This window comes from Passer domesticus, chromosome 7 (assembly GCF_036417665.1).
Source record: "Passer domesticus isolate bPasDom1 chromosome 7, bPasDom1.hap1, whole genome shotgun sequence".
NCBI lineage: Eukaryota > Metazoa > Chordata > Aves > Passeriformes > Passeridae > Passer > Passer domesticus.
In genome coordinates, this window is record NC_087480.1 from 902,603 (window position 1) to 928,502 (window position 25,900).

Sequence of the window (25,900 nt, forward strand, 5' to 3'; positions counted from 1 at the left end):
TTGCAGGCAGACGTGGGTCTGGGAGAGAGCAGCACCAAGAGCTGCAGAAATGCAGAGCTCACACAGCACTGTACAACAATGCAGCCACAGCCCAGGCTGAGGCACCACGACCGTGCTGCTGGGAGCAGGCACAATATTTTGCCTACCCTGACACTCCTGAGTCAGCTGCTCTGTGAACGGCAAAGGAAGGAAATGCTAGATAACATCCAAGTGCTGAAATGCAAAGCAGGGCTGTGTCACCCAGCTGGCTCCTTGCAGAAAGCTGTTGATGTGCACAAGAGACAGAAAGTGTGTCTCTGCAGAGCAGCTGCACGTTTGGAGCCCAGCATTTTCCAACAAACCCAAATTCATGGGAGGGTACCCCTCACCACCATCTCGTTTTGGTCCCCACTTTCCCCTGTACCCACAGCACCCACATCCCAGGGAACTCCACCAGACTGGGACAAGGGTTACAGAAAGTGCTGTATTTACAGGGATATGAACTTCTGCTGCTGCTATTTACAGTTTATTCACAAATAATCCTTGGAGTCCCCAGCAGCTGAATACAGCAGAGTTAGTCAGAGCTTTATGGCAGGCTGGCAAGGCAGAGCAGCCAGTTTCTCTTCTTTTCCCTTCCAGCCCTGCCAAGGGAAGGGCATCAGTGATCTGCCTTGCCCGGGCTGCAGAGGCAGTGCCTGTTCATTAGTGCCACAGGAGCAGTTAATGAGTGCCGCGGGAGCAGAGGTGACCAACGCACACCCCAGGCTCCAGCTCTGCTTTCCACAGGTGACAGGAGAAACCACCCAGGCCTGGACTCCAGCTGAAGTGTTCCCAGGGCTGGGGCAGCTCTGCCAGCCAGGCACCCCCAGAGCCCGCTGGCACGGCCCTGGCACACACAGAGTGACACGGGCTGGGCTGGGATGGGTGTGCTGCTGCCCTGGCACACACAGAGTGACACGGGCTGGGATGGGATGGGTGTGCTGCTGCTGCCCTGGCACACACAGAGTGACACAGGAGTGCTGCTGCTGCCCTGGCACACATGGTGTGACACAGGATGGGCTGGGATGGGTGTGCTGCTGCTGCCCTGGCACACACGGTGTGACACAGGCTCAGCTCGGGCAGGTGTGCTGCTGCTGCTCCCGTCTCACGGCAGGGACCACCCGGGGCAGCAGGGGGCCAGGCTGCCGGCGACAGTGACCCTCCTGGAAGGATGGCAGGGTCAGGAGGAACGCTCCAGGGGATGGAGCCTCCGCCACCAGCTGCCTTTGAGCTGAAATGTTCACTGACGGGCGGCACAAGCACAGCATCACCTTCCTCCGGTGCGTGAAGCGGGTCCTGACAGCCTTGCCAGATGTGGAGCTCCTCTGCAGAGCACCTGGGGCTGCCCTCCCTCCTTCCCCGGCAGGGAACGAGGCCGTGCCAGGCAGCAGCAGGGAGTGCCGGGCCAGGTCAGCTTTCCCCGGGCACAGGTCAGCTCAAGAGACAAGCTGTCCCCCTGGGGCTTGCTCGATCTTCCTCTCCTCCGCAGACAATCCGGGTTTACACGGAGTTTTCCACGGAATACTAACAGGGGGCGGCAAGTTCCCTTTTCACTGGGTTTGCATCCCGGCTGCCAGAGAAGCTGCCAGCCTTACAAAGGGACTCTTGGCTCGCCCCTGTGGATCCTTGGCTCGCCCCTCGGATCCCTGGCTTTCCAGCCGCGCGGGGGACAAAGATGCTGTTTATGCCCGGGACCATTTCCCAGCTCTGCCGGAGCCAGGGGCCCGCCGCCGCTGCAGCCTGGCTCCTGCGGGACCCTGCTCAGGGGGCGATGGCCGACGGCTGCTTCCTCTGCTCCTGCCTCATCCTCAGAGCCAGCATCGCCCGGCGGTACAGATCTGGGGACACGGAGCACTCGGGCACTGGCTGGGGCCGGCTCCAGGGCCCAGCTGGCAGCCCGTGCTGGGTGAGGGCTGCAAGGACAACCCAGCTCCAGCTGCATGCCAGCCCACGGCAGAGGCAGCAGCACCTGCCTGCACAGCAGCCCCAGCAGCACCTGCCTGTGCCCCCATGGCCGAGTGTCCCTGCCCAGCTCACAGCCCGCTGCCAGCAGCCAGACCCCTGATGCTGTCAGCAAAATCTGTGCTGAGAAATACCAACCAAAGGTGCTTGAGACCTCCTCACGCTGCTGCTCCAGAGAAGGTTCCCGGGACTTGATTTTATTCTTGATTTTCTTCTTTTTTTTCTTTTTCATACCCTGTGCTGAATGGAGAAACACAAAATTTCAGGCACCACACACCTAAGCGAGGGTGCCTTTGTCACCAAACCAGCTGAGAGGACTGTGGGTGTGCAGTCCTCCACTGCTGCCATGCACCGTGCCCTGTGGAGATGCCCAGATGAATCTCCCTTCCCCCCTGGGTTCCTGTGCTGGCTCTGCACTCGGCTGACCTGCAAGCAGAGCTGCTGGAGGTGGCGGGCACCAGTGCCCCAATGTTTGGTCACACTGCCAGGCCTGGCCGCCTCCCTGTGGGGTAGCTCTGGGGGTCCTGCAGAGCTGGACTGTCCCCTCTCACCTGGCAGGGGGGTGGCCGTCCCGATGGCTGTGGGCTCCTCCTGCCCGACCCTGTTGGGGAGCAGCAGCCCCCCCGCAGCCCCTACTCCCGGCTCCTCCGCTGGGCTCGGCTGCCCCAAGCCCTTCTTCTTCACCTTCACCTTCACCTTCCTCTTCCTCCTCCTGGGGCCCTTGGCGCTCTCCTCCTGGGCAGGGAAGGGGCATGAGGAGGGGGCGGCAGGGCCCCTCTGCGGCCGGTCCCGGCCCGGGGTGCCCCTCTCACTGACCAGGGGCAGGAGGCGGCCGGCGGGGCGCAGCGCCCGGGGCTCCCCGTCCTTCCCCGCGCCCTCCCGAGCATCGCCCCCGGGGGACGGCCGGTCCCTGCGGGAGGGAGCACAGCGGGGTGAGGGCGAGCGCGGGGGCAGCGAGGGGCCGGGGACCCGCTCGGGAGCCCCGCACCCACCTGCGGGCGGCCCTCGGGGCGGCGTCCGGCGGGGCCGGGGCGGCGGCGGCGCGGAGCAGCCAGCGCAGCCCCTGCACGGTGGCGCGGGCCGGGGACACCCGCCCGGCCACACAGGGCTCCTGCGGACCCGCGGGGCACCGGGTCAGCGCGGGAGCCCCGGGGCGGGAGAGGGAACGGGGGAGGGAGAGGGACCGGGAGAGGGAGAGGGAGAGGGGGAGGGAGAGGGAGAGGGAGAGGGAGAGGGAGAGGGAGAGGGAGAGGGAGAGGGAGAGGGAGAGGGAACGGGAGAGGGAGAGGGAACGGGAGAGGGAGCGGGGGAGGGAGAGGGAGGGAGAGGGAGAGGGAGAGGGAGAGGGAGAGGGAGAGGGAGAGGGAGAGGGAACGGGGGAGGGAGAGGGACCGGGAGAGGGAGAGGGACCGGGAACGGGGAACGGGGAACGGGGAACGGGGAACGGGAGAGGGACCGGGAGAGGGAGAGGGAGAGGGAGAGGGAGAGGGAGAGGGAGAGGGAGAGGGAGAGGGAGAGGGAGAGGGAGAGGGAGAGGAAACGGGCGCGGGAGTGGGAACGGGAGAGGGAGCGGGAACAGGAACGAGAGTGGGAGAGAGGAACGGGAACGGGAGCGGGAACGAGGGACGGGGAACAGGAGAGGGAGAGGGAACGGGAAATGAGGAACGGGAGAGGGACCGGGAGCGGGAGCGGGAAGCAGGAACGGGAGCGGGAGGAGAAACGGGAACGGGAGAGGGAACGGGACCGGGAGCGGGGAGCGGGGAGCCGGCCGGCACTCACGACGCGGCACGGAGAGCGGTTCTCGTTGACCAGGCGCTCCAGGCTCAGCCGCTCGATCAGCTCGCAGGGCAGCAGCGCGGCCGCCGTGTCCTGCTTGTTGGCCAGCCTGCGGCCCGGAGGAGCGGCCGTCACCGCCAGCGCGGCCCCCGTGCCTCGCCAGGGCGCTGTGTGCTTTAAACCCGCCTGGCTGAGGCTGGGTGAAGCATTGCCCCAGCCTCGCCCGGCACCGGAGCCCCCTCCTCACCACAGGTGCTCCGATCCCCTAAGCACTGCTGGGGTCATGTCCCCGCACCCCCGAAGCTCCCGGGGCACCCCATCCCCTCATCCCCGCCGCAGGGTCCCACTGCCCCAGCTCTCATTTTGCATCCCGATCTTACAGCAAGAGCGGCTTCCCGGAGACGTCAGGATGGCTCAGCACGCGGCTCAGGACCTTGCGGGCCTCCTCCATGCGTGCCAGGTCCCCGGAGTCCAGCACGAAGAGCAGCCCGTGTGCCCGGCTGCAGTGGCCGCGCCAGGCGCGCAGTGCCCCGCGCAGCTCCAGCAGCGTCACCTCCAAGCTGTCCACCCGCAGGCGGCTCTGGCCGGGCTGCGCCGCGGGCAGCACCTCCCCGGCCAGCGCTGCGTGCGGGGAGAGCGCGGGGAGCTGCCACGGGAGCATCCCCTGCCCCTCCTGCCCCTGCCCCTCCTGCCCCCCCTGCCCCTCCTGCCCCTCCTGCCCCTCCTGCCCCTGCCCCTCCTGCCCCTCCTGCCCCTCCTGCCCCTGCCCCTCCTGCCCCCCCTGCCCCTCCTGCCCCTCCTGCCCCTCCTGCCCCTGCCCCTCCTGCCCCTCCTGCCCCTCCTGCCCCTCCTGCCCCTCCTGCCCCTGCCCCTCCTGCCCCTGCCCCTCCTGCCCCTCCTGCCCCTCCTGCCCCTGCCCCTCCTGCCCCTCCTGCCCCTCCTGCCCCTGCCCCTCCTGCCCCTGCCCCTCCTGCCTCCCCTGCCCCTCCTGCCCCTCCTGCCCCTCCTGCCCCTGCCCCTCCTGCCCCTCCTGCCCCTCCTGCCCCTCCTGCCCCTCCTGCCCCTGCCCCTCCTGCCCCTGCCCCTCCTGCCCCTCCTGCCCCTCCTGCCCCTCCTGCCCCTGCCCCTCCTGCCCCTGCCCCTGCCCCTCCTGCCCCTGCCCCTCCTGCCCCTCCTGCCCCTGCCCCTGCCCCTCCTGCCCCTCCTGCCCCTGCCCCTCCTGCCCCTGCCCCTGCCCCTCCTGCCCCTGCCCCTGCCCCTCCTGCCCCTCCTGCCTCTGCCCCTCCCGCCCCTGCCCCTCCTGCCCCTGCCCGGGCTCGGCCGTGCCCTGCGCCCTCCCCGGGGCTGCCCTGGGCTCGGCAGCCTCGCTCCTTCGGCTGCAGGGGACACGGGGCTGCTGCCGCTCACCTCTCTCCATGTCCGCGATCACGGAGGTTTTCCCTGCGTTGTCCAGCCCCATGACGAGGAGGGTCACCTTCCTGGGGAGGGACAAGAGCAGGGGAGCACCCCAGGAACGGCTGTGCTCCTTGGGGGGCAGTGACCACCATGGCCCCAGGCAAAGGAGCCTGCCCACGGCACTGCATTTCAGCCAGGACAGAGCAGGACAGCGACACAGGCTCTGTCTGAGCTGGGGACAAATGACACAGGGGCAGGACAGTGACACAGGCTCTGTCTCACTGGGGACAAGTGCAGGGACGATCCCTGGTGCAGGGCAGAGGGTGAGGACAGGCACGGGTGCCACCCCAATGCCATGGGACAGCCACGCTGCAGAGCCTCCAAGGTGCTTCCTATGCAAGGATTTATTTTCAAAGCAAATAGGATTAAGAAATTACATGCACACACCAGCATGATTCTGCTTTACATGCAGACAATGATTACACACTCCTTGCAGTAAAATTTGAGTATACACAGGTAGGGAAAGTTGCAAGGATGATTTCATGAGCCTCTGCCTGGACTCAGGTGTTTTTCCTGTTGCTGAACAGTCCTGGCCACTCTCCAGCAACGTGATCCACCAGAGCCACACAGGCAACATTGTCTCTGCCACTGACAAGCCACTACAGTTATCTGCAATACCATTTTCTTCCCTAAACACACAGACCAGGCTGCACGGCAGTGCAGGTGGCACAGCCCCACCTCCAGAATTTCAGCAGGTAAGGAAAGCTGTCCTCTCTGGAGGGAGAGGACCATAAACCCCCTTGCAGTGCTGTCCCAGGGAATTATCCTGCATGTCCTGACACATGCAAACACGGCGGGTGTTCCAGTGCACCCTCCCCAGCTTTCCTGGAGAGCTGCTGACCCTGCAGGGCTGAAATCCCCGTGGCACCATCCCTGCCCAGCCTGTGTCCCTGCCTGCCAGGACTGCCCGCTGCAGGGCAGCGAGGACGCCCGTGTGCCCTGCTCAGCAGTGTGGGGACAGCTCCTGCCACGGGACCTGCCTTTCCCTGCACCACGCTGGTGACACTCCTAAACACACAGGTAAATGTTGCCACCCCTGGGAGCCCCGGGGGTGGGCACAGGCACCTACCTGGTGGGCTCCTGTATGGCCTGCAGCCACGACCAGCAGTGGGAGAAGAGGTGGAACATGGTCTGCAGCCCTGTGCACAGGGGTGGCCTCTGAAGCGAGCAGCCCAGCACAGTGTCCCCGTGCTTCAGCCCAGTGTGTCCCTGTGCTGCAGCCTCCTGCCCGGGCTGTCTCTTCACGGCAGGGACCATCTCATCCCCGGTGCCCTGTCCCACAGCACGGCACCGCTGCCTTCTCTCTGGTGTGCACCAGCCAAGCCTGGAGAAAAATCCATCCTGGGCAGTACCCCATGGGCACAGGGCTGCTCCCAGTGCCCCTCACATCAGGGCTGCCACTCAGCCTCTCACCTGCTCCCCCCTGCACAGCCTCTGCTCACACGCCCTCTGCGTAGCAGCCGCTTCAACCTAATCTGGATTTCAATTACTTCCTCCTGCAGGCTCCCTAATCCCGCTGGGTCAGCCCAGGCTGTGCTGGGGCTGCTGCCACGCTGGGGGCACGGCACTGACCCTGCAGCCCACTGCAGCCTGCTGTCCCCGTGGCTGCTGGACGTGCCAGGTGCTGGGGACACTGCCTGGCAGCCGTGAGTTAGGGGCTCCTCTAAGGAGCAGCCTCTCTGCCTTCCCCCTGCCTGATCCCTGAGCTGTTTCCCTGCAGCCCCTGCAAGGAGCACACACTTCACGTGTGCACAGCTCTGCTGCCCGCCCAGGGTCCCCCCGAGCCGGGCTGGGGGGCATCACTGCTCCCTGCTTGTGTTTTGTGCCCCAGCAGGGCACTGAGTGGCAGCAGGCCCCGTGCTCCTGGAAACAGCCCCAGCCCCAGCAGGAGCCTGCCTGGCAGCAGGGAATGGGGGACCCTCAGACCACAGGGCAGAGAGTGGAGGAAGAAAAGCACCAGCTCCTCGATCTTCAGCTCTGAAGCTCTTATCTTGCTTCTCAGGTTTCCTGCTTCTTTTCCCAGCCAGAGCTGCCCTCCCTGGCTCGCTGCCACTGATGTGTGAAGTCACACAGGGATGTCTGAGCTGCAGGAGACCTGGGTGGGGGAAGTGGAGTCCAGAGGGACAAAGATCCTCCAAAAGCCATGCCCAGGAGCAAGCAGGGAGCCTGCAGCCTCACATCAGTCTGTGCTAAACCACTCAGCACGAGCAGCACCACCTCGACCTGCTGAGCACCAGCCATGAGTGCTGACACTGCCCTGGCCCCAGGGCTGCAAGCCCAGGACAGACATGGCCCCAGACCCTTCTCCCCAGCCCCTTGTCCCCAGCCCCAGCCCTTCTCCCCATCCCCAGCCCCTTCTCCCCAGCCCCAGCCCTTCTCCCCAGCCCCAGATACTGCTGGGAGCTCAGCACCTGTCCCGGCGAGGGAGGTGCCCCAGTTCCATGCCACGGGCACGCAGCCATGCGTGGTTAATGGTTGATGAAGTTGCTGTTCTGATACCACAGCCAGATGCCATGTTTGGGGTGACTGGTCACCCCGGTGCTGCTGATGGCGGGGCAGTGGCAGCACCTCCCTGTCCCATCCTGGTGGCCTTTCCTGGGCTGTGTGTGCCTGTGCCAGCAGCCTGCAGGGAGCAGTGGCCAGGGCAGGTTCACACACAACTGGGGCTGTGGTTTTTCAGGTTTTTTTGTTTGTTTGTTTGTTGTTTTTTTTTGTTGTTTTTGGTTTTTTTTTTTTTTTTTTCAGAATTAGCTGTATGAGGGCTGAAATTATTCGCTCCAACTGTCAGCTCTTGCCTCTGTGTGTAGGGGTGGCACTGCCAGGGACCAGCCCCGCAGGGACAGGAGAGTGCTGTACCATGAGTACAGGTGCTATAAATAGGGAAGTGCCATGTGTCAGGCAGTGGCTCAGCTTCCCGAGGGGCAGCAGGATCTGATTTCCCCCCGGCACCAATGGATTTCCAGACATCTCTGAACACTTGGGGCGCCACTGCTTTCAAAACAAGTGTCCAAAATCCCTGATCAGACCGGAGCTGAGGACAGGGAAACCCCCAGGAGCCGGAGGCAGCTCCAGCTCACACCTCCCAATGCACACACCGGGATCAACAGCCAGGAAAACCTCAAAATCCACCCAGAGCTGCTGAAACCCACACCCAGCCCCGGGGAAGCGGCACGAGGGCCAAGCCCACGGGGATGTGAGTTCTGCCGGGCCTGAGCCCAGGTCACGAGCGGGCAGCTGGCCCTGTGCCCTCGCAGGGGCAGCGGGTCCTGTGCCAGGCTGCAGCCACACACCCTCCCCAGGGCCTCCCCAGGCGTGCCAGGGGACCCGCAGCAGCCACCCTCGTTTCCTTGGTGACTGTTGCCAGGTGAGAAACTCCAAGGCAGGATTTGTTATCTCGGCAGATAAATGAAGATGTTCCTCCCCGGGGCTGCAAGCAGAGCGTGCCCGGGCAGGGCGCCGGGCTGGACCCTCTAGTGCTGCCCGTGCCAGCGGGACCCCCAGGCAGGGCAGCGCCCCGAGGGGCTGCCAGGCCCTGGCATCGCTCAGCACGTGCTTTGGGGCTGTTTCTGCGCTGCAGAGCCGCGGGAGAGGCGGCGAGGCGACAGCACAGGGACCGCGGATGGGCGCGGGCTGCCCTGCCCTGGCTGCACTAGACCCCGTGAGTACGGGCACGGGGAACCCACCCCGCACCCGGGCTGGCAGCAGAGCTGGGGGACGGCTGGGGACAGGGGCATGGCGGTCTGCAAGGGAGCACAGCGGGCAGGGCGACAGGGAATGCCTGCAGAGCCTTGAGCGGAGCTGGCACCACAGCCAAGGTGATGGCAGAGCCCAGAGAGGCCTGGCAGAAATATTAGCAAGCTGTTCTGCTTTGCTTGGAACCACACCAACCCTGCCCAAAACGGGACCTGTGGTGGGCAAGGGCGCACACAGGCTTGGAGGAGAGACTCGTCTCTCTATTCCATGTGCCACATGACAGCGCTCTGAGCTGGCAGGAATGCAAACAGCCGCATTGTCCCTTTAAATCCCAGCGCAGCGCCGGCGGCTGACGATAACCCCGGATCACACCAGCTCCCAAATCCCCAGAGCTAATTACAGGCACACGCCCCGCAGCCAGGCTGGGAACACGGGATATTTACAGCGTGTGACACCGAGACCTGTGGGTGAGGAACTGGGGCACCCGGAGGCTCGCTGGCGTGGCACCGGGGACAGAGGATGGTTTGCACCCCACTGCCATGCAAACATTGTGGGCAACCACTCCCGAGCCCCTTTGGGTAAGGGAGATGGTTTTGCAGAGTGTTCCTTGCTCCCCCTGGCCGGTACCACCCCTCTGTGTCGGGGCAGGAAGCAGGCAGGGGGCTGTTTGCTTTTCACCCAGCTCCTGGCAGGGAGCTCCCAGCCAAAGCATACACAAATTTCGGGGAGAGGCTTGTGCCTGAGCGCTCCGTTTGCTCTGCTCCCTGCTGCAGGACAAGCTGCCTCCTTGGTCCTTGCCCTGTGCCCAGAGCTCTGGGAAGCCCCTGAGACGGCCAAGCCCTCCCAGGCTCCTGCAGTGGTTCTGTTGAGATCATTCTGGAGCTCCTGCTGCTTTCCTGCCAGGGGGAGAGGAGAGTGTCTGTTCCTCCTGCCTGCCAGGATGCCCTGGGCACACGCAGGCACAGCCTGGCTGGGTTAGCCCTGTGCCAGGGCTGTATACTCTTACAGCAGGGACCAGGGCAGGCAGTTAATTAAAGGTAATTTTAACTCTTCCTGCCTGGTTTAGTGTTACAGCATCACCCACTGCCTGTGCTGGGACTGGAGCCAAGGAGGCACGACTTCAAAATGTGTAATTATCACAAAGATCTGTGAGTGCACCCAAAGGTAGCTCTGCTTTCCTGTTAAAGAACTGAAGTGTGGGGCAGCTGACGTGGCCTGTGCTGTGCCTGAGATCCTGGCTCTGGCAGCACCGAGCCCCTGCCCAGATCCCGTGGGCCCAGGACAGCCTCCAGGGAGGTTTGGAGGGGTGAGGTGCTCAGCACAGACACCAGATTCTCTCCCAGCAGGGTCAGAGGAGGCTGGATGAGGAACTGGAGTGGTGAAAGCAGGCGCATGATGGAGAAAATGGAATAAATATTTCCCCAACCAGAAACTATTGCACAGACTGCTGGGGCAGGGAGAAACACAGCTGAGTTACTGTGAAAGCAAGGCAAAATCCAAACAGTTTAGGCTGTGGAAGCCAGCCATTTGCAAAGCTACTTCCAAAGTAAGTCAAAAATTCCCAGCTCACAGATTCCTGGGAACCTCCCAGCCCTGCCAGCAGGACAGCAGGGCTGCACTGAGGGGACACAACTGCCCCTTGCCACACACCCATCCGGCTGGGGGACACTGGCTGCCCCTTCCCCCAGCACAGGGGGGTTCTGCCGAGCCACACGTGCCTGGGCACAGCTGGGTGCTGCATCCCAGCACGGGCTGTGCCCCTGAGGAGCTCCCAGGCAGCCTGGCCATCCCCCCCCCAGCTGCTGCCTCCACCTCTGCGTGCAGGGCTATATTTGGGAAGGCAGCAGCGCTCGGCATGTTCCAACCAGCACCGGGAGTGGTGTGTGCTCTGGGTCCTGGAGAGGAGAGCTGGGGCAGCACGCTGGCAGCTCTCCCCACCTGGGCCCTTTAAGAGTCTGGCTCGGAGCTCCCCGTCTTTTCCAAACAATTTTCTCTTCTCCTTTTACAGGAGCGGAGCCGGCAGGCAGGCATGTGTAAAGCACACAGGGTTATTTTGAGCCTGAGAGCCGGTGAGGAAGCTTGCTCCCAGCCCACAAACAGCCCAGGCTCCCACACACAAACGCCCTGGCACATCCAGGGGGCTGGGAAAGCTGCACTGCAAACCCTGTGGCTTCACACAGTGGGCAGCCACCAGCACCACTGCCCTTTGCCAAAGTGTGCTCTGTGAACTCTGGGATTAAACAGAAAATGATGGAGGCTGGGATTAAGAAATTAATGAAGCTGGGATGCTGTCCAGGGCAGGGCTGGCACTTGTGGAGACAGGAAAATTGACATTTGCATGTGGTAGTGAAACTCAGGCTGGTGCCATGGGTATCCCCAGTGATCCTTGTGGGTCCCTTCCAGAGCAGGAGACTGTGTGATTCCATGATTCTGTGAATTCTGTGAGTTCTGTGAATTCTGTGATTCTATGATTCTGTGATTCCATTATTCTGTGAAATCTGTTATTCCATGATTCTGTGATTCCATGATTCCGTGATTCTGTGATTCTGTGATTCTGTGATTCTGTGATTCTGTAATTCTGTGATTCCATTATTCTGTGATTCCATGATTGTGTGGTTCTGTGATTCCATTATTCTATGATTCTGTGATTCCATGATTGTGTGATTCCATTACTCTGTGATTGCAGGTCACTTCACATCCACCAGCCCAGGGTGGATGCTTCTGTTCTGCTGCTGGGAGGTTCCCCAGTGAGGGCCAGCCAGCAGCCAGCAGCCGTGCTGCTCCAGAACGCAGCCCTGCAGAGGACACCCCTCCAGACGTCCCCAGCACGGCCCTGCTGGCCTGTGGCTGCCCTGGCTCAGGCAGTTCCTCTGTGGCAGGGCAGCCCCAGCTGGGCTGGCAGGCAGAGCTGTGGGCGTGGGGCTGGCAGCACAGGGAGTGGCAGCGGGACAGGCGCTGTGCTGGTGCTATCTGTGACCCACATCGCTTTATGGGCTGTCTGCTGTTTACAGCGCAGCAGCCAGGTGGGGTCAGGCTGCACAGGTGACTCACAGCTGAGCAGCTCCTGCTGCCCCGTGCTTGGGACCGAAAATGGGGTAATAACAGGTGTGGGAACTGCTGTGAGGCTTTGCCTCTCCATTCCTCTCGATGGCTGCCGGGGCTTACGGATACAGGACTGGAATTCTTGCTTGCTTAAACAGTTGCTCTTAAGTATTTCATCATGAAGCGGGGGAAGCTGAAATTAAAATATGATGAGTCGAAGCCCAGGCATTGCTCAGCCGAGGGCTTGGTGACCTGCCAGACTCCTGGGGAATGCTTTTAATTTGGATAAGTGGAAATTGCATAAATGGCACAAGCGGCACGCTGCTCTTGCTGCTCACACAGAGCCGTGGGTGCAGCTGGCAGTGCCACAGGATGTGCTGTCTCTGGCTGAGCACCCAGCCAGGCACGGCTGCTCCCGTGCACAGCTCCCACCCCGGCTGGCCACCATCTCCAGTTGGCCCGGACAGCACTGCCTTCACCCTCTGCCCTGCCAGAGGTTTTTTTTGGAGAGCCTCTTTTCCAAAAACAGCTTGAAAGTATGTGGCTGTCATACCAGAGCAGAGTGGTCACACACAGCCCTCCCGTCGCTGCCGGTCAGGCCAGTCCCCGTGAGCTCGTGGGGTTTGTGGTTTCCCAAAGCAGCTGTTCAGCTTGGAAGGAACAGCTCTGAGCAGCTGCAGGCACAGGGACTGCTTCTGTGTGGGAGCTGCTGCTGGGGGAGGCATGGCCTCCAAAGTCTCAGGCAGTTTTGTTCTCAGCCCTCCTGCTGATAAGCACAATAGCCCTGGTAATGCTTCCAGCCTGGAAACGGGGAAAACTTGTGTGTGTGCTTTGGGGGTTTTGTGCTTTTGGCTGGCGTGGGGCAGCTGAGTGGGCAGCGTGAGCCGGGCACAGCAGGGACCCCCTGGCCACGGGGGTGGGGACAGCCCGGCCAGCCTCGTGTTCCCACCATGGGCAGGTGATCAGGCTGGGACAGGAGGGAGGGGGCTGAGCGCTGGGCTCTGCCAGCGAGCCCACACATCCCAGAGCACTCCTGCTCTGCTGCAGCACAAGGAACATCCCAGAAACAGGAGATACATCTCCCGTGTAACTGTTCCCAAGTCTCCATGCACACACCAGGCACTCAGGGGACATGAAGGGTGTCCCTGACACAGCCTGCCTTGCAAGAGACCAGAACACTCCCTGCCTGGAGAACAGCCTCCCTCCCACATCCCAGGCTATAGGGTGCCATTGCTGGCCCTGCAGCTGGGTCAGGCCGTGCCCCTGAGCTGCTGCTGGGTGCCGGCAGCTCTCTGGCAGCTGCCTGGTTCAGACAAGGCTGGCACCCACACTGGCACCCTTCCTGCCCCACAGTGGGACCCCCGTGTCCCTGGGGCTACCCAACAATTCTGCCCTGGAGGGACCCTCCGTGTGCTGCTGGTGTTGGGTGTTGGTCAGGAATTGATTTGGTCTGGACTTGATGGGGGAAGTCCTGGGGGCTCCGGAGTCTCAAGGGCACACTCGAGGGGTGGCACGGGGACTGTCCTGCTGTGTCTGGGGAGGGGGAGTCCCCAGGCGGGTGCTGGGGGGCTCTGGGCTGTGGGTCCCAGCGCGGTCCCGGCGCTGTCCCGGTGCGGTCCCGGCACGGTCCCGGCACGGTCCCGGTGCGGTCCCGGCGCGGTCCCGGCGCTGTCCCGGCGTGGTCCCGGCGCGGTCCCGGTGCGGTCCCGGGGCGGGGCCGGTCGGGGCCGCGAGTCGGGGCTCGGTGCGGTCCCGGCGCTGTCCCGGTGCGGTCCCGGTGCGGTCCCAGGGCGGTCCCGGTGCAATCCCGGTGCGGCCCCGGCGCGGTCCCGGCGCGGTCCCGGTGCGGTCCCGGTGCGGTCCCGGCGCGGTCCCGGTGCGGTCCCGGTGCGGTCCCAGGGCGGTCCCGGTGCAATCCCGGTGCGGTCCCGGTGCGGTCCCGGTGCGGTCCCGGTGCGGTCCCGGTGCGGTCCCGGCGCGGTCCCGGTGCGGTCCCGGTGCAATCCCGGCGCTGTCCCGGCGCGGTCCCGGGGCGGGGCCGCTCGTGGCCGCCGGTCGGGGCCCGGTGCGGCGGGGAGCGCGCCCCGCCCCGTCCCGCCCCGCAGCCGCTCCTCTCTCCCTGCAGCCCGGGATGGCGCCGCGGCGGGGCTGAGCGGCCGGGCCGGGCCGGGCCGGGCCGGGGCCGCCATGGACGCTCCGAGCGGGGGCTGCCCGCCCGCCGCCGCCCCGTCGCGGGCCAAGCTGCCGCTCGGCATCGTCTTCTCGACGGCGCTCTTCTGCGGGGAGGGCGCGGCGGCCGCCGTGCTCTGCCTCTCCTACGGCCACTCCGACGACCGCTTCTGGCTGGCGCTCACCGTCTTCTTCGTGCTCTGCCCCTCCGTGCTGGTGCAGCTCACCCTCATCTTCGTGCACCGCGACCTCAGCCGCGACCGCCCGCTCGTCCTGCTCATGCACCTGCTGCAGCTCGGGCCCATCATCAGGTGAGAGCGGCGGGGACCCCGGGCACCCCCGGGAACCCCCTGGGTATCTCTCGGTACCCCCGGTACCCCCCGGTACCCCCGGTACCCCGGCACCAAAGCGCGGAGCCCGCAGGGGCGCGGGCAGCGGTGCGAGCCGGGAGCGGTGCCGGGCAGGACGGGCACGCCGGGACCGGCGCTGCTCCTGCCGGCCCCCGGTCCCGTCTCTGCTGCTCCCGGCCCGCGGGGACCCCTGGCTCGCCGGGGCTGCCGTGGCTGCTCCTGCTGCCGGAGCCCGCTCCGGGCAGGACGCGGCTCTGGCAGCCTGGGTGTCCCAGCTGCTGGGAAAGCTCTGCCCGGGGTCCGGGAGGCAGCCAGCGATCCACTCAGCCTCCTGGCTTTGCCATCATTTGGCTGTGCCCGTGCTGGGAGCCCAGGGGGGATTCCCCGGTGGGTGCTCCAGGGTGAATCCTGACGTGGTGTGGAGCTGGGCCAGGGGAGGGTCAGATTAGATAGCAGGAAAATGTTTTACAGCCAGAGAGAGGGTGGTGCGGCTCTGAAACAGGCTGCCGGGACGTGGCCACAGCACCTGGCCCGAGTCACAAACCTTTGGGCACGTGGTGGGGTCCTTGGGGTGTCCTGCACAGGGCCGGGAGCGGGACCCAGAGGGGTTATGGACATGGAGAAGAGCTGGCTGCAGGAGGGGGCTGCCAAGGGAGCTGTGGGGCACGGGGCTGTGCTGGCAAGAGGGCGGTGAGGGGGTGGGTGGGTGTTGCCCAAGCTGATCCCTCATTCCTTGGGAATGCTGCGGTTCCTCCCGGGCTGCCATCACCCGGGCAGCCTGCTCGGTGGGAAGGCACTGCAGGCACAGCCACCTCCTGCACGGGGCTCCTTGCCATGGCAGCAGCCACGCTTTGGGCTCCTGCTGCACAGGGCTCAGAACCACCGTGGCTGCTCCGTGCTGCCGCTGTCACCGGAACAGGCAGCGCTCCACATGTGTCCCCACACCCTGGCTCAGCTTCAGAGCCACCCGGGGGCCTTGCCTCGGGCTGCCAGCCTGTGCTGGCCCACAGCAGTGCTGGGACTCTCACCACACCAAGCCAGGCTGCCTGGGACGGGTGGGTGCTGCCCAGCTGCTGTGAGAACCAGCTGCTCGGGCTGGAGGTGGAGCCCAGCCTGCTGAGAGGGTCTGCAGGGCTCTGGGAGCCAGCTGGGACTACCCTTCAAGCTGGGCCTTCGGGATGAAACTGTTTTCCCATCAGAGTTTGCAATGAGCCATGAGTGCTGGCTTGATCTGTCCAGAGAATTTATGCTAAACCCTCCCTCCTGTTGGGTTTGGTACAAGCAGTTTGTGCTGTCCTGATAAGCACTCATGACTAATGGTGTCCTGTTGGTCCCAGAGCCAGCTGGTCCCCAGGCAGCAGCCGAGCTGATCCCCTCTGGCCATGCACAGCCACCCCACGGCCCTGTGGAGGGGCTGGGGTCCCCTGTGCTTCAGGCACAGCACAAAGTGCCAGCCCTGCCCACCCTGGGGCCTGCAGAGAGGGGCTGCGGAAGCACTGCCTTATCTGCCCATGCCACACACGGCTTCACCCTGCGCCCTCCTTCCTGCTGTCCCCACCGGGGAGGAAGTGTGGGAGCCTTCTTCTGCTCGGGAGGAGAGATCAAAGAAAGCTCTGATACTCAGCTCTGATACTTCAGAGTTTCTTTCGCCTCTGCTTGGAGGCAGAGGTTTTTGCCAGCTGGGAAAACAGAACCCAAGGGTGATTAACACCTTCCTGTAGCTGCAGCTCCCAGCAGTCGCTGCTGTGTACCCTGGGTGCTGCACCTCTTCCAGCAGCTGTTTCACCCCTCGCTGGAGCAGCTGTTGCCCCCCTGCTGTTGAGGTGAACACCCCATGTGTGAGGACACGAGCCTTGACTCCATTTTTCTCAGAAGGCTGATTTATTATGTTGTATATTATATTAAAATACTACATTAAAACTATACTAAAAGAACAGAGAGAGAAGATGATCAGAAGGTTACAAAGAACAAGAATAGAATAGAATAGAATAGAATAGAATAGAATAGAATAGAATAGAATAGAATAGAATAGAATAGAATGTATAACAAAATCCTGTGACTGCTCTCAGCCTTGGCACAGGTGGCTGTGGTTGGCCATCAGTTGAAAACAATCCACATGGACCAGTGGAAGATGCACTTGTTGCATTCCACAGCAGCACACAGTTATTGTTTCCATTTCTTTCCTGAGGGTCTCAGCTCCTCAGGACGGGAAAAATCCTAGCAGAGGATTTTTCATAAAATATCATAGCTACACCCTGCTACCCACGACCACCCCGAAAGCTGGAGCAGAGGAGCAGCCACGGGGCATCCCCATGGTGCTGGTGTGCCCACAGCACTGCTGGGCAGCTGCCCAGAGCAGCGGGGCTGCCCTCAGCAGGAGCAGGGCTGGGCATGCTGGAGGTGCTGGAGCGGGGCGGCAGGAGGGCTGGCAGGCTGGCAGCTCCTGTGTGCCCACAGGTGCGTGGAGGCCCTGGTGGTGTACTGCTGGTCGGGGAGGGAGGAGGAGCCCTACGTGACCATCACCCGCAAGCGGCGGCTGCGGCAGGGCTACGAGGTGGAGATGGAGCAGGAGGTGGGGCACTCGGAGCGCCGCCTGGCCACGCACCGCAACGCCTTCAAGCGCATGGCCGTCATCCAGGCCTTCCTGGGCTCCACGCCGCAGCTCACCCTGCAGCTCTACATCAGCGTCCTGGAGAAGTACGTCCCTGTTGCCCGAGGTAAGGGCCACGTGCCTCCCCAGGAGCCCCACCATGGCACCCTGGCAGCTCCTTGATGGGAATCCAAAAAGCTACAGCTTCCAGTGGGCTCCCCTAAATGTGAGGCACAGCCCACATTTGAGATGTTGGGCACTCATCAGCTCTCTGCTTTCCTGCTTGCAGTGGTGCAAAGTGGGAAAGAGCAGGCATGGCTGAGGTGCCAGGCTCTGCTCCCAGCCCCGTGCTCGTATCTGCCCTCCAGAACCAAGCCATCCACCCAGTGCCATGTCTCATGGCAGGGTCAGGTCCCTGTCCTAGCCTGCTCCAGTCTCCATTCATTTTTTCCCATCTAGCTACAGGCTCTGGCTTCCCTCAAGTCCCCCCACTGTATTTATTTCTGCACATTTTCCAGCAGCCCGAGCTCCCAGCCCAGCACTCCCACTCCAAGGCTCCCCTGCTGCTCCCAGGATGTTTGTGTGCTCGGGGGTGGATATGCCAGAGCAAACTTTTAACTCCCATTTTGGCACCGAGCTGGGCACGCAGGTGTGCTCCTGCACCATTCCAGTTACAGTGCTGGGTGGAGGAGCTGCCCTCACCCACACACTCTCCCAGCAGTGCTGGGAGCCCAGACCTTGCCATCTGTGCCCACAGCAGCTGCAGCAAAAGGGCAGCACAGGAGATGCCCCACAGAAAGCCCCTAATTTGCCACAGCTCTCTGCAAAGGCATTTTGGGGAGTTGCAGATGCACAGGAAGGATGAATGTCAGTGCTGCTCGAGCAGTAGATGCAGGAAGTAAACACCTAGTGATGTGTTTTGGGTGATTCCCTCGCAGCTGCAGTGCCAGCTCAGCCCTGCAGCTGGCAGCCACCGTGGATGGGACCAGCTGCACTCTGCTGTTTTTCTCCATGGCATTCCTGGCTGTGCTGAATGTGAGCAGCTGCTGGCATTCCCATAAATGACCTTGGCTTTGCAGCCCTGGGATGGGGCTGGCTCTTGGGACACTCTGGGGCTACAGTGCAGCTCTTGGCTGGGATGGAGGCAGAGGGGCCCTCGCAGCACTGGCTGTGCCCTGCTTACCCTTGAGCAGCATCTCCTGCACAGGGCAGCGGGGCTGGGGCATGGTCCAGCCACAGAAATGGTTTGGCCAAGGCTTGTGTTTTATTGGTGTAGGGAGAACCTTTGGGTTCTGAGCCTCCTGCTGCCAGCAGCCACCTCATCACGGGGGCTGTCACCACCATCCAGGGGCTGTCACCACCACCCATGAGCTGTTCTGGCAGTGCTCACGCTGAGCCTTCTGCCGTGAGCCCAGGTGTTTGGCAGCCTGTACCTCTCACCAGGACGGGCACCCCAGGTGTCCCACCCGGAGCTGTCAGCCCACACTTTGCACCCAGGCAGTGGAGAGGCTGGGCACAGCCCGGTCTCCTCCTGCCTGACTGGGCTGCCGTGTCCCTCTGCAGCCGTCCTCATGGCCGTGTGCCTGGTGTCAGTCACCTACGGGGCGCTCGTCTGCAACATCCTGGCCATCCAGGTCAAGTACGATGACTACAAGGTGCAGCTGCGGCCGCTGGCCTTCCTGTGCATCGTGCTGTGGCGCAGCCTGGAGATCTCCACCCGCATCGCCGTCCTCGTGCTCTTCAGCACCGTCTTCAAGCACTGGATCATCCCCATCGCCCTGGCCAACCTCCTGGTGGTTTTCTTCCTGCCCTGGGTGCAGTTCTGGCGCAGCGGCAGCCGCCTGCCTGACAACATCGAGAAGAACTTCAGCCGCCTGGGCACGGTGGTGGTGCTGTGCGCCTTCACCCTCCTCTACTCCAGCATCAACATGTTCTGCTGGTCGGCCGTGCAGCTGAAGCTGGCCGACCGGGACCTCATTGACAAGTCGCAGAACTGGGGCCGCCTGGCCGTGTACTACGTGGCGCGGCTGGCGGAGAACACGGCCCTCGTCGTCCTCTGGTACTTCTTCAAGACCGACGTCTACGAGAACGTCTGCACCGCGCTGCTGGTGCTGCAGCTGCTCCTGGGCTACTGCCTGGGCATCTACTTCATGCTCCTGTTCTTCCAGTACCTGCACCCCTGCCGCCAGCTCTTCCGGCACAACGTCGCTGACTTCCTGCACTGCGTGTGCTGCCGCCGGCACCCGCCCGGGACCCCGCTGTGCCTCGAGGTGCCCGCGGAGCCCGGCGTGAGGCACAGCATTGTGTGAGCACCGGCTCCTCCAGCCGGGCACGGGCACGGGCAGCACCGGGCTGCCCGAGGATGCTCGTGGCACAGACGAGTGCTGCCTGGTGCTGCGGTGGCAGCAGGTCCCAGTGCGTCCCCTCGGGGGCAGGGGGACAGGAGTGTGCTTGCCTGCTCAGGACCGCTCCTATGGACATGAAGGAGGGTTGATTGGATTGGACATAAGGAAGTTTTTCGCAAGGAGAGTGGTGAGGGACTGGCACATGTTGCCCGGGGGGATGGTGGATGTCCCGTCCCTGAAAACATTCAAGGCCAGGTTGGATGGGCTCTGAGCAGCCTGGCCTAGTTGAAGATGTCCCTGCCCATCTCTGGAGTGTATCTGGATGGCCTTTAGAGGTCCCTTCCAACCCAAACTATTCTACAATTCTACGGCTCATGGGGTGCCCAGCCAGTTGCCCCTGCCAGCTGGCTGCCACATGGGGCACAGCCCCGGGGGTGCCCCAACACCCCAGCTGCTGCTATGGTGCATACGGTGACCTCGGGCCACGGGTGCCACTGGGACTGTTCTAACAGTAAAGAAACTTTGCTGTGGCTGCGAGTCTGGGTGCTGGCAGTGACTCACACGGAGGGTGGGGACCGTCCCAGGGGCTGGCATGGGTTCACACACCTGCTGTCCATGTAAAACTGTCCTTCACAGGCACCGAAATGGAGCTGTGCCAGTGGGAAGTGGGGTGGGGAGCCCCTCTGTGGAGGCTGAGGAGCGTGGTGGGATGGGGGCTGGCCCATCCTGCGCCTCCGTCAGCTCGGCCGTGGCTGCAGGCCAGGAGAGAGCAGCATGCCAGCAAGGAGCAAGCCTGTCCGACCTGTTCCTCCAGGCTCAGGGGCCCCGAGCAGGCTGCTATTCCCAGCTGGAGCACTGGACACCCCAGGGCCAGGACCCTGCCGTGGGGGGCAGGCAGGAGGGGAAGGCTGGCACAGCAGTGCAGTGGGTGCTGGTGGGACCCAGCATCCTGGCCCCAAACCAGGAGTGTGACACCCCCACCCCAGCACCCGTTTTTGGGGTCAGCTCAGTCTGGGTGCTGGACTGAGGATGCTCCTCAGCCCTGGGGCCCATGGAGGTGCAGCACCCTGGTGCTCAGTCTTGACTCACCTGTAATGGATGCCCGGGCTGGATCCTGGCACCGGCGCAGCGCCGTGACCCCAGGAGCTTCTCTTCCTTCGGTGTTTCCCTGGAAGATGGGCAGTGGAGGCTGGTGAGGGAGGCCAGGGACAACAGAGCTGTTGAGCCAGGCACAGCATGGATCCTCCATGACTTCTTCCCAGGACATTCCTGCCTTACAAAAAAAGCCCGTTTTTGTCCTCAGAGGTTGCAAAACCCCAGGAGGAGCAGCCAGCCACGCTGTGTGACCCAGCCGTGGGGGGATCTCTCAGGGGACCATCCCTGGCCAGCACAACGGGCTTGTTTTGGTGTTGAATCAGGTCAGCCCTGCCTTCCCGGCAGGTGGCCTTTGAAACCACCGGCATTTCCTTAAACTCTTCTCAGGGAAAGTCCCCGGCTGCCGCTCGGGCTGCCGCACCGCCCGCTGCCTCCATAAAGCGCCGGGCAGGCGGCGGGCGCGGGACAGCGCACCATGGGCAACTGGCTGGTCAACCACTGGTTCTCAGCCGCCGTGCTCGTGAGTCTGTGGGGCTGGGGCTCTGCTGGGGATGCTGGGGGCTCGTGGGGGACGTGGGGACTGCTGAGCTGCCCCGGGGCTGGGCTCTGGGAGAGACAAGCATCCCTCTGCTCGCCAAGCGTCCCCCTGCGCGCCGAGCCGCGGACCCGGCAGCCAGGGAGGGATGATGGGCTCTGGAACCTGAAGGCTTGGGGAAAACACAGCTCAAGGGAAAGGGGGTCCTGGGAAAGTTAAAAATGCTGCTGCTTTGCCTGGCCACTTTGGCTGGGAGCCTCCCACGTGCCTCTTCTCCCCTTGCGAGAGGAGGAGGATGCTGTGAGAAGTCGTGGCAGGGTGAGGAGCTGGCACCGTGGGGACCATCTGCCAGCGCTGTGCTGCAGCATCTCTGGTGTAACAGAGCTTGCCTGGCCAGCACCCATCAGCTGCTCTGCGCTGTGTGGGGAGCTGTGAATGCAAGGGAACATGGGGGTTTACTGACAGTTGGGCTATTTTCATTTTTTCAGTTACTTAAAAAAGAAAAAGAAAACAGCCAAAAAACAAATACATGGCAGGGTGGTTTTTTTGGGACCTCTGTAAAAATTCATTGGCTGTGAGAGGCGGCAGCGTGGGGTGCAGTGGGGTTAGGCAGGGGACAGCAGCACAGTGGGGCCAGGTGAGCCAGCTCCCCGTGCAACTTCCTTCCCCCAGAACGTTTCCCACGCAGTCCTGACCACGCTCTGGATCTGCCTTCCCTCCCGTTACACGGGTGTGCCTGCTCCTGCCTTTCCTCCTTCCTTGTGCACGGCTGATGCACAGGGCACTGTGTGACAAGACAGCAATTCTGCAAGACTTCCACACCTCTCCCCACCTCTGACCCCGTGTCCCAGCCCTGTGCGTGACAGGACAGCTCACCAGGAAACAGGACAGATATGCTGTCTGTCCTGACACCCTCTGGCTGCGCCCAGCCCTGAGTGCTGCAGTGGGAGGCTCCCGGGACAGGGTCACTCACGAGGCTGTGACTTTCCCCCGCAGGCAGCCTGGCTGGGCATCAACATCTTCCTCTTCACCTACTACTTTCTGTTCTTTGACCGGGACGAGCGCTATTTCTACACCAGGGCCATCCTCGGGGTAAGGTGCTCCCCACAGCACCCTGCCTGCCCAGGCACACGAGCCCCTGGGGGCCCTGCTGCCGTGGGGTGGGGGCTGCAACATCCCACACCCCTTTCACGTTCTGTTCTCTCCAGCCCACCATCATTCCATCCCACGCCGTGGCATTGCACCATGCTAGTCCCTGCCTTGATCCCTGTCTGGTCTCAGCCCAACAGCATCCCAGCCCAGCCTAGCACCTCCCAGTCCTCTCCTAGCTCACCTCTCCCAGTCCCCATGCCAGTCTCCATCCCAGCTCCCAGCCCAGCTCAGCACTGACTGGCCCCATCCTGGCCCGGTCCTGGCACAGCACGCCAGGACAGTGGTGCTCACCCCTCTCTTCTCCCCAGTCTGCCTTGGCATGGGCTCGAGCATCAGCCAAGTGCCTCAACTTCAACAGCATGCTGATCCTGCTGCCCGTCTGCCGCAACCTGCTCTCCTTCCTCCGCGGGACCTGCTCGGTGAGTGCCCGTGGTGGCACAGCCAGTGTGGCCGTCCCCGTCCCTGTGCCACCCTGACACCGCTGCCTCTCTGCAGTGCTGCAGGCGGACGCTGAGGAAGCAGCTGGACCACAACCTCACCTTCCACAAGCTGGTGGCCTACGCACTGGCCCTGCTCACAGGTACCCCGGCACTGGGATGGGGTGACAGCGGGGACTGGGAGCTGCCCGGTGGCTGACTGCCTGTCCCCTGTCCAGCTGTGCACACCATCGCCCACCTCTTCAACCTGGAGCGCTACAACCAGAGCCAGCAAGCCGCTGACAGCAGCCTCCCTGCTGTCCTCTCCAAGATGCACCTGCAGGGCAGCCAGTGGCTGAACCCCATCCACTCCAACCAGACGGTGAGTGTGGCCTTGGCATCCAGCAGCCCAGCAGCGCCTGTCCCCTGCGCCCCTAACCCTCCCTGCTGCCCTGCAGACCGTCGAGTACGTGGCTTTCACGACCATCCCGGGGCTCACGGGGGTGATCATCACGCTGGCACTCATCCTCATGGTCACGTCCTCCACCGAGTTCATCCGCAGGAACTACTTTGAGCTCTTCTGGTACACACACCACCTCTTCCTCGTCTACTTCGCCGGCCTCGTCATCCACGGCATCGCGTAAGGCTCCTCAGCACTGCCCAGGGCAGCACGGCGAGGGCAGTGCACACAGCCCCTGGCGGGGCAGCCGTGGGGACAGTGCAGCGGGGCTGTGAGCTGCCACCAGCCCAGCTGGCCTCACGCCGTGTGGCTCAGCCCTGGCTGGGGCAGGAGCTGGCCCCTGGGCTCATCCTCACTCCCTGCAGCGGGCTGGTGCGTGGGCAGACGGAGCAGAGCATGGCAGAGGTGCACCCCTCTCACTGCGCCGAGTACCTCACGCGGCGGGAGCAGAACTGCACCCACCAGTGCTGCACTGACCCCGAGTTCGGGAGCATCCCTGCCGAGGTAGGGCACTGGTGGGGTGGCTCTGGGGGAGAAGCTCTCCCCTTGCCCTTGGCCTGCCCTGGCCCTGCCCAATCCTTTGCTCTCATACACCTTCACAGTCCTGGAAGTGGGTTCTTGCCCCCATCATCCTTTACGTCTTTGAGCGGATGCTGCGGGTCTGGCGGGCGCAGCAGAAGGTGGTTGTCAAAAAGGTGGGTGGTGAGGAGCCTGCTCCTCTGCCAGCTCCTGCCCTTGGGAGTCAGGAGCCACAGCCCCTCGCCGTGGTGGCCGTGGGGAGGCGGGCAGGGGCCACAGGCCCAGCCCCTTCCCAGGGACAGGGGCCAGGCTGGGCGCTGAGCCCTGCCCATGCCCCAGGTGGTCATGCACCCTGCCCGCGTGCTGGAGCTGCAGATGCAGAAGAAGGGTTTCTGCATGGAGGTGGGGCAGTACATCTTTGTCAACTGCCCCGCCATCTCCCCGCTGGAGTGGCACCCCTTCACCCTCACCTCTGCACCCGAGGAGGACTTCTTCTCCATCCACATCCGGGCAGCTGGCGACTGGACAGAGCGTCTCATCGACACCTTCCAAGTGCAGACACCCAGGTAGGCTGGGGAGTGCCCAACAGGCCGTGCCAGGGGTTTGGGGAGGCCGTGCCTCTCACCCAGACCCTGCTTTGGCCAGGGTGGAGGTGGATGGTCCCTTTGGCACGGCCAGTGAAGACGTGTTCCAGTACGAGGTGGCCATGCTGGTCGGCGCGGGCATCGGCGTCACCCCCTTCGCCTCCATCCTCAAGTCTGTCTGGTACAAGTTCCAGCAGGCTGACCAGACCCTCAAGACCAAGAAGGTACAGAGCATGCCATGGCACCAGCTGTGGGTTGCTTCCTCTGGCTCTGCTCCACCTTGAGCAATCCCTCTCCCCCTGTATCCCAGATCTATTTCTACTGGCTCTGCCGGGACACAGGAGCCTTTGCCTGGTTCAACGACCTGCTGGCCTCTCTGGAGCAGAAGATGGCCGAGTCGGGCAAGGCAGACTTCCTCACCTACCGCCTCTTCCTCACTGGCTGGGACACCAGCATTGTGAGTCAACCACAGGCTGGCATGGCTGCAAGAGAGGGGCACAGGGTGGCAAGCTGGGCAGCAAGGGCAGGGCAAGCATGACCATGGCTTTTAGGCACAAAGTCCAGCACAGTGCTTGGTGGGATCATCATGGGTGCTGGTCTGTGGTGAGGGACTGGAGGGGGGCTCACGGGTGGTGCCTGGGGTTCTCACCATCCCTGCCTGCCCAGGCCAACAACGTGGCACTGCACTTTGACACCGCCACGGACACAGTGACGGGCCTCAGGCACAAAACCATCTTCGGGCGGCCCATGTGGAACACGGAGTTTGCAGCGGTGGCTGCAGCCCACCCCAGGTGAGAGCTGAGCACGGAATTCGGGATGTTGGAGCTGGAGGCACGGCCTCTACCCTGGCACTCAGCACTGGGCTGGCTTTGGGAGAGGTGTGCCATCCCGGGCAGGGAGCTCACACAGCTTTTAAATCCCCTTTCCCTGAACTCCCACCTGGCATGGACATGCCCGTGTGTTTGCAGGTCAGTGGTCGGTGTGTTCCTCTGTGGGCCAGAGGCCCTGGCAAGGAGCCTGAAGAAATCTTGTCACCAACACTCCAGCCTGGACCCCAGGAAGGTCAAATTCTACTTCAACAAGGAAAACTTTTAAGTGGCAGCGAGGCTGGCACCCCAGCAGGCACGGACCCTGACTGTGCTGCCTCAGGCCTTTCCAAAGCAAGGCCAGGGATGAACATCTGGGCATGCACTGAAGCCAAGCAACACACAGCAAGGTACTCTCTCTGTGAGAACTTCCAGGTTCAAAGACTGCTGCCTGCCTGTCCTGGTGTCCAAGAGGTCCTCATGAAGCAAGAGAGCCTGCAGCTCCAGCCAGCCCCACTGGGACAGCAGAGCCACGTTCTGTGATGCTGCTGGAGCAGCAGGGAGCTGTGGGAGCCCAGCGGGTTGGGCAGCACCACTGCATGGGGATGGGACATGGGCATCCCCGCAGGTGTCAGGGGCCAAACCTGCCCCTCAGGGTTTAAACACTCTTTTGTACAAGAATAAATTAAACTTCCTCTTCTTTGTAATGAAAGCCTCCGTGGTGACTCAGCTGTGCAGGTACAGAGGAGCCCATGCTCTGCCCCTTGCAGGGCTGCAACAGAGGAGCTGGTTGACAGCAAACCCTCTGGGGTGCAGGATCAGACACCCCTCTGCATGGGCTGGCTGCCACCCTGGCACCCAGAGCCAGCCTGCAGGCAGCACACAGCTCAGCTCCCACAGGCTGTATGCAGAGGGAAACCCCGCTCCCTGGTA

General features: G+C 63.1%; 3 protein-coding genes across 6 annotated transcripts; 2 read left to right on the plus strand and 1 right to left on the minus strand.

Moving 5' to 3' along the window:
- ARL13A (ADP ribosylation factor like GTPase 13A) lies at positions 1–6,339 on the minus strand. Its single transcript, XM_064426378.1, has 9 exons — positions 6,281–6,339; positions 5,164–5,234; positions 4,137–4,377; positions 3,760–3,865; positions 2,973–3,091; positions 2,797–2,890; positions 2,532–2,715; positions 2,119–2,220; positions 1–1,856 (listed from the first exon to the last, which is right to left on the minus strand). Exons 1-9 carry the CDS (start codon positions 6,337–6,339, stop codon positions 1,780–1,782), a joined length of 1,053 nt encoding a protein of 350 aa, XP_064282448.1. The 3' UTR covers positions 1–1,779.
- Positions 6,340–8,734: 2,395 nt separating this feature from the next.
- On the plus strand, positions 8,735–19,930 carry XKRX (XK related X-linked). The gene is made up of 4 exons (XM_064426453.1): positions 8,735–8,869; positions 14,072–14,426; positions 16,923–17,182; positions 18,619–19,930. The coding sequence occupies exons 2-4, from the start codon at positions 14,134–14,136 to the stop codon at positions 19,362–19,364; spliced, it is 1,299 nt and encodes a 432-aa protein (XP_064282523.1). The 5' UTR covers positions 8,735–8,869; positions 14,072–14,133; the 3' UTR covers positions 19,365–19,930.
- NOX1 (NADPH oxidase 1) lies at positions 8,752–25,684 on the plus strand. Of its 4 annotated transcripts, none has more exons than XM_064426451.1 (13): positions 8,752–8,869; positions 22,027–22,122; positions 22,491–22,601; positions 22,678–22,762; positions 22,838–22,980; positions 23,057–23,238; positions 23,424–23,562; positions 23,661–23,753; positions 23,917–24,143; positions 24,223–24,385; positions 24,472–24,618; positions 24,828–24,952; positions 25,130–25,684. In XM_064426451.1, exons 1-13 carry the CDS (start codon positions 8,831–8,833, stop codon positions 25,254–25,256), a joined length of 1,677 nt encoding a protein of 558 aa, XP_064282521.1. In that variant the 5' UTR covers positions 8,752–8,830; the 3' UTR covers positions 25,257–25,684. The 4 variants fall into 4 exon arrangements, with proteins under 4 accessions (XP_064282521.1, XP_064282519.1, XP_064282520.1 ...); XM_064426449.1 differs by lacking the exon at positions 8,752–8,869 and adding an exon at positions 20,045–20,592 and having other exon boundaries at positions 22,541–22,601; XM_064426450.1 differs by lacking the exon at positions 8,752–8,869 and adding an exon at positions 20,084–21,015.
- The last annotated feature ends 216 nt before the right edge of the window (positions 25,685–25,900 follow it).

Coding starts and splice junctions, on each gene's coding strand:
- XKRX (XM_064426453.1), top strand. CDS start 14,134: ATGGACGCTCCGAGCGGGGGCTGCCCGCCCGCCGCCGCCCCGTCGCGG. Junction 14,427..16,922: donor CAGCTCGGGCCCATCATCAG/GTGAGAGCGGCG, acceptor GTGTGCCCACAG/GTGCGTGGAGGCCCTGGTGG. Junction 17,183..18,618: donor GTACGTCCCTGTTGCCCGAG/GTAAGGGCCACG, acceptor GTCCCTCTGCAG/CCGTCCTCATGGCCGTGTGC.
- NOX1 (XM_064426449.1), top strand. CDS start 20,045: ATGGAGCTGTGCCAGTGGGAAGTGGGGTGGGGAGCCCCTCTGTGGAGG. Junction 22,981..23,056: donor CCATCCACTCCAACCAGACG/GTGAGTGTGGCC, acceptor GCTGCCCTGCAG/ACCGTCGAGTACGTGGCTTT. Junction 24,144..24,222: donor TTCCAAGTGCAGACACCCAG/GTAGGCTGGGGA, acceptor TGCTTTGGCCAG/GGTGGAGGTGGATGGTCCCT.
- ARL13A (XM_064426378.1), bottom strand. CDS start 6,339: ATGTTCCACCTCTTCTCCCACTGCTGGTCGTGGCTGCAGGCCATACAG. Junction 5,235..6,280: donor GCCATACAGGAGCCCACCAG/GTAGGTGCCTGT, acceptor GTCCCTCCCCAG/GAAGGTGACCCTCCTCGTCA. Junction 4,378..5,163: donor GATCGCGGACATGGAGAGAG/GTGAGCGGCAGC, acceptor CCCCGCACGCAG/CGCTGGCCGGGGAGGTGCTG.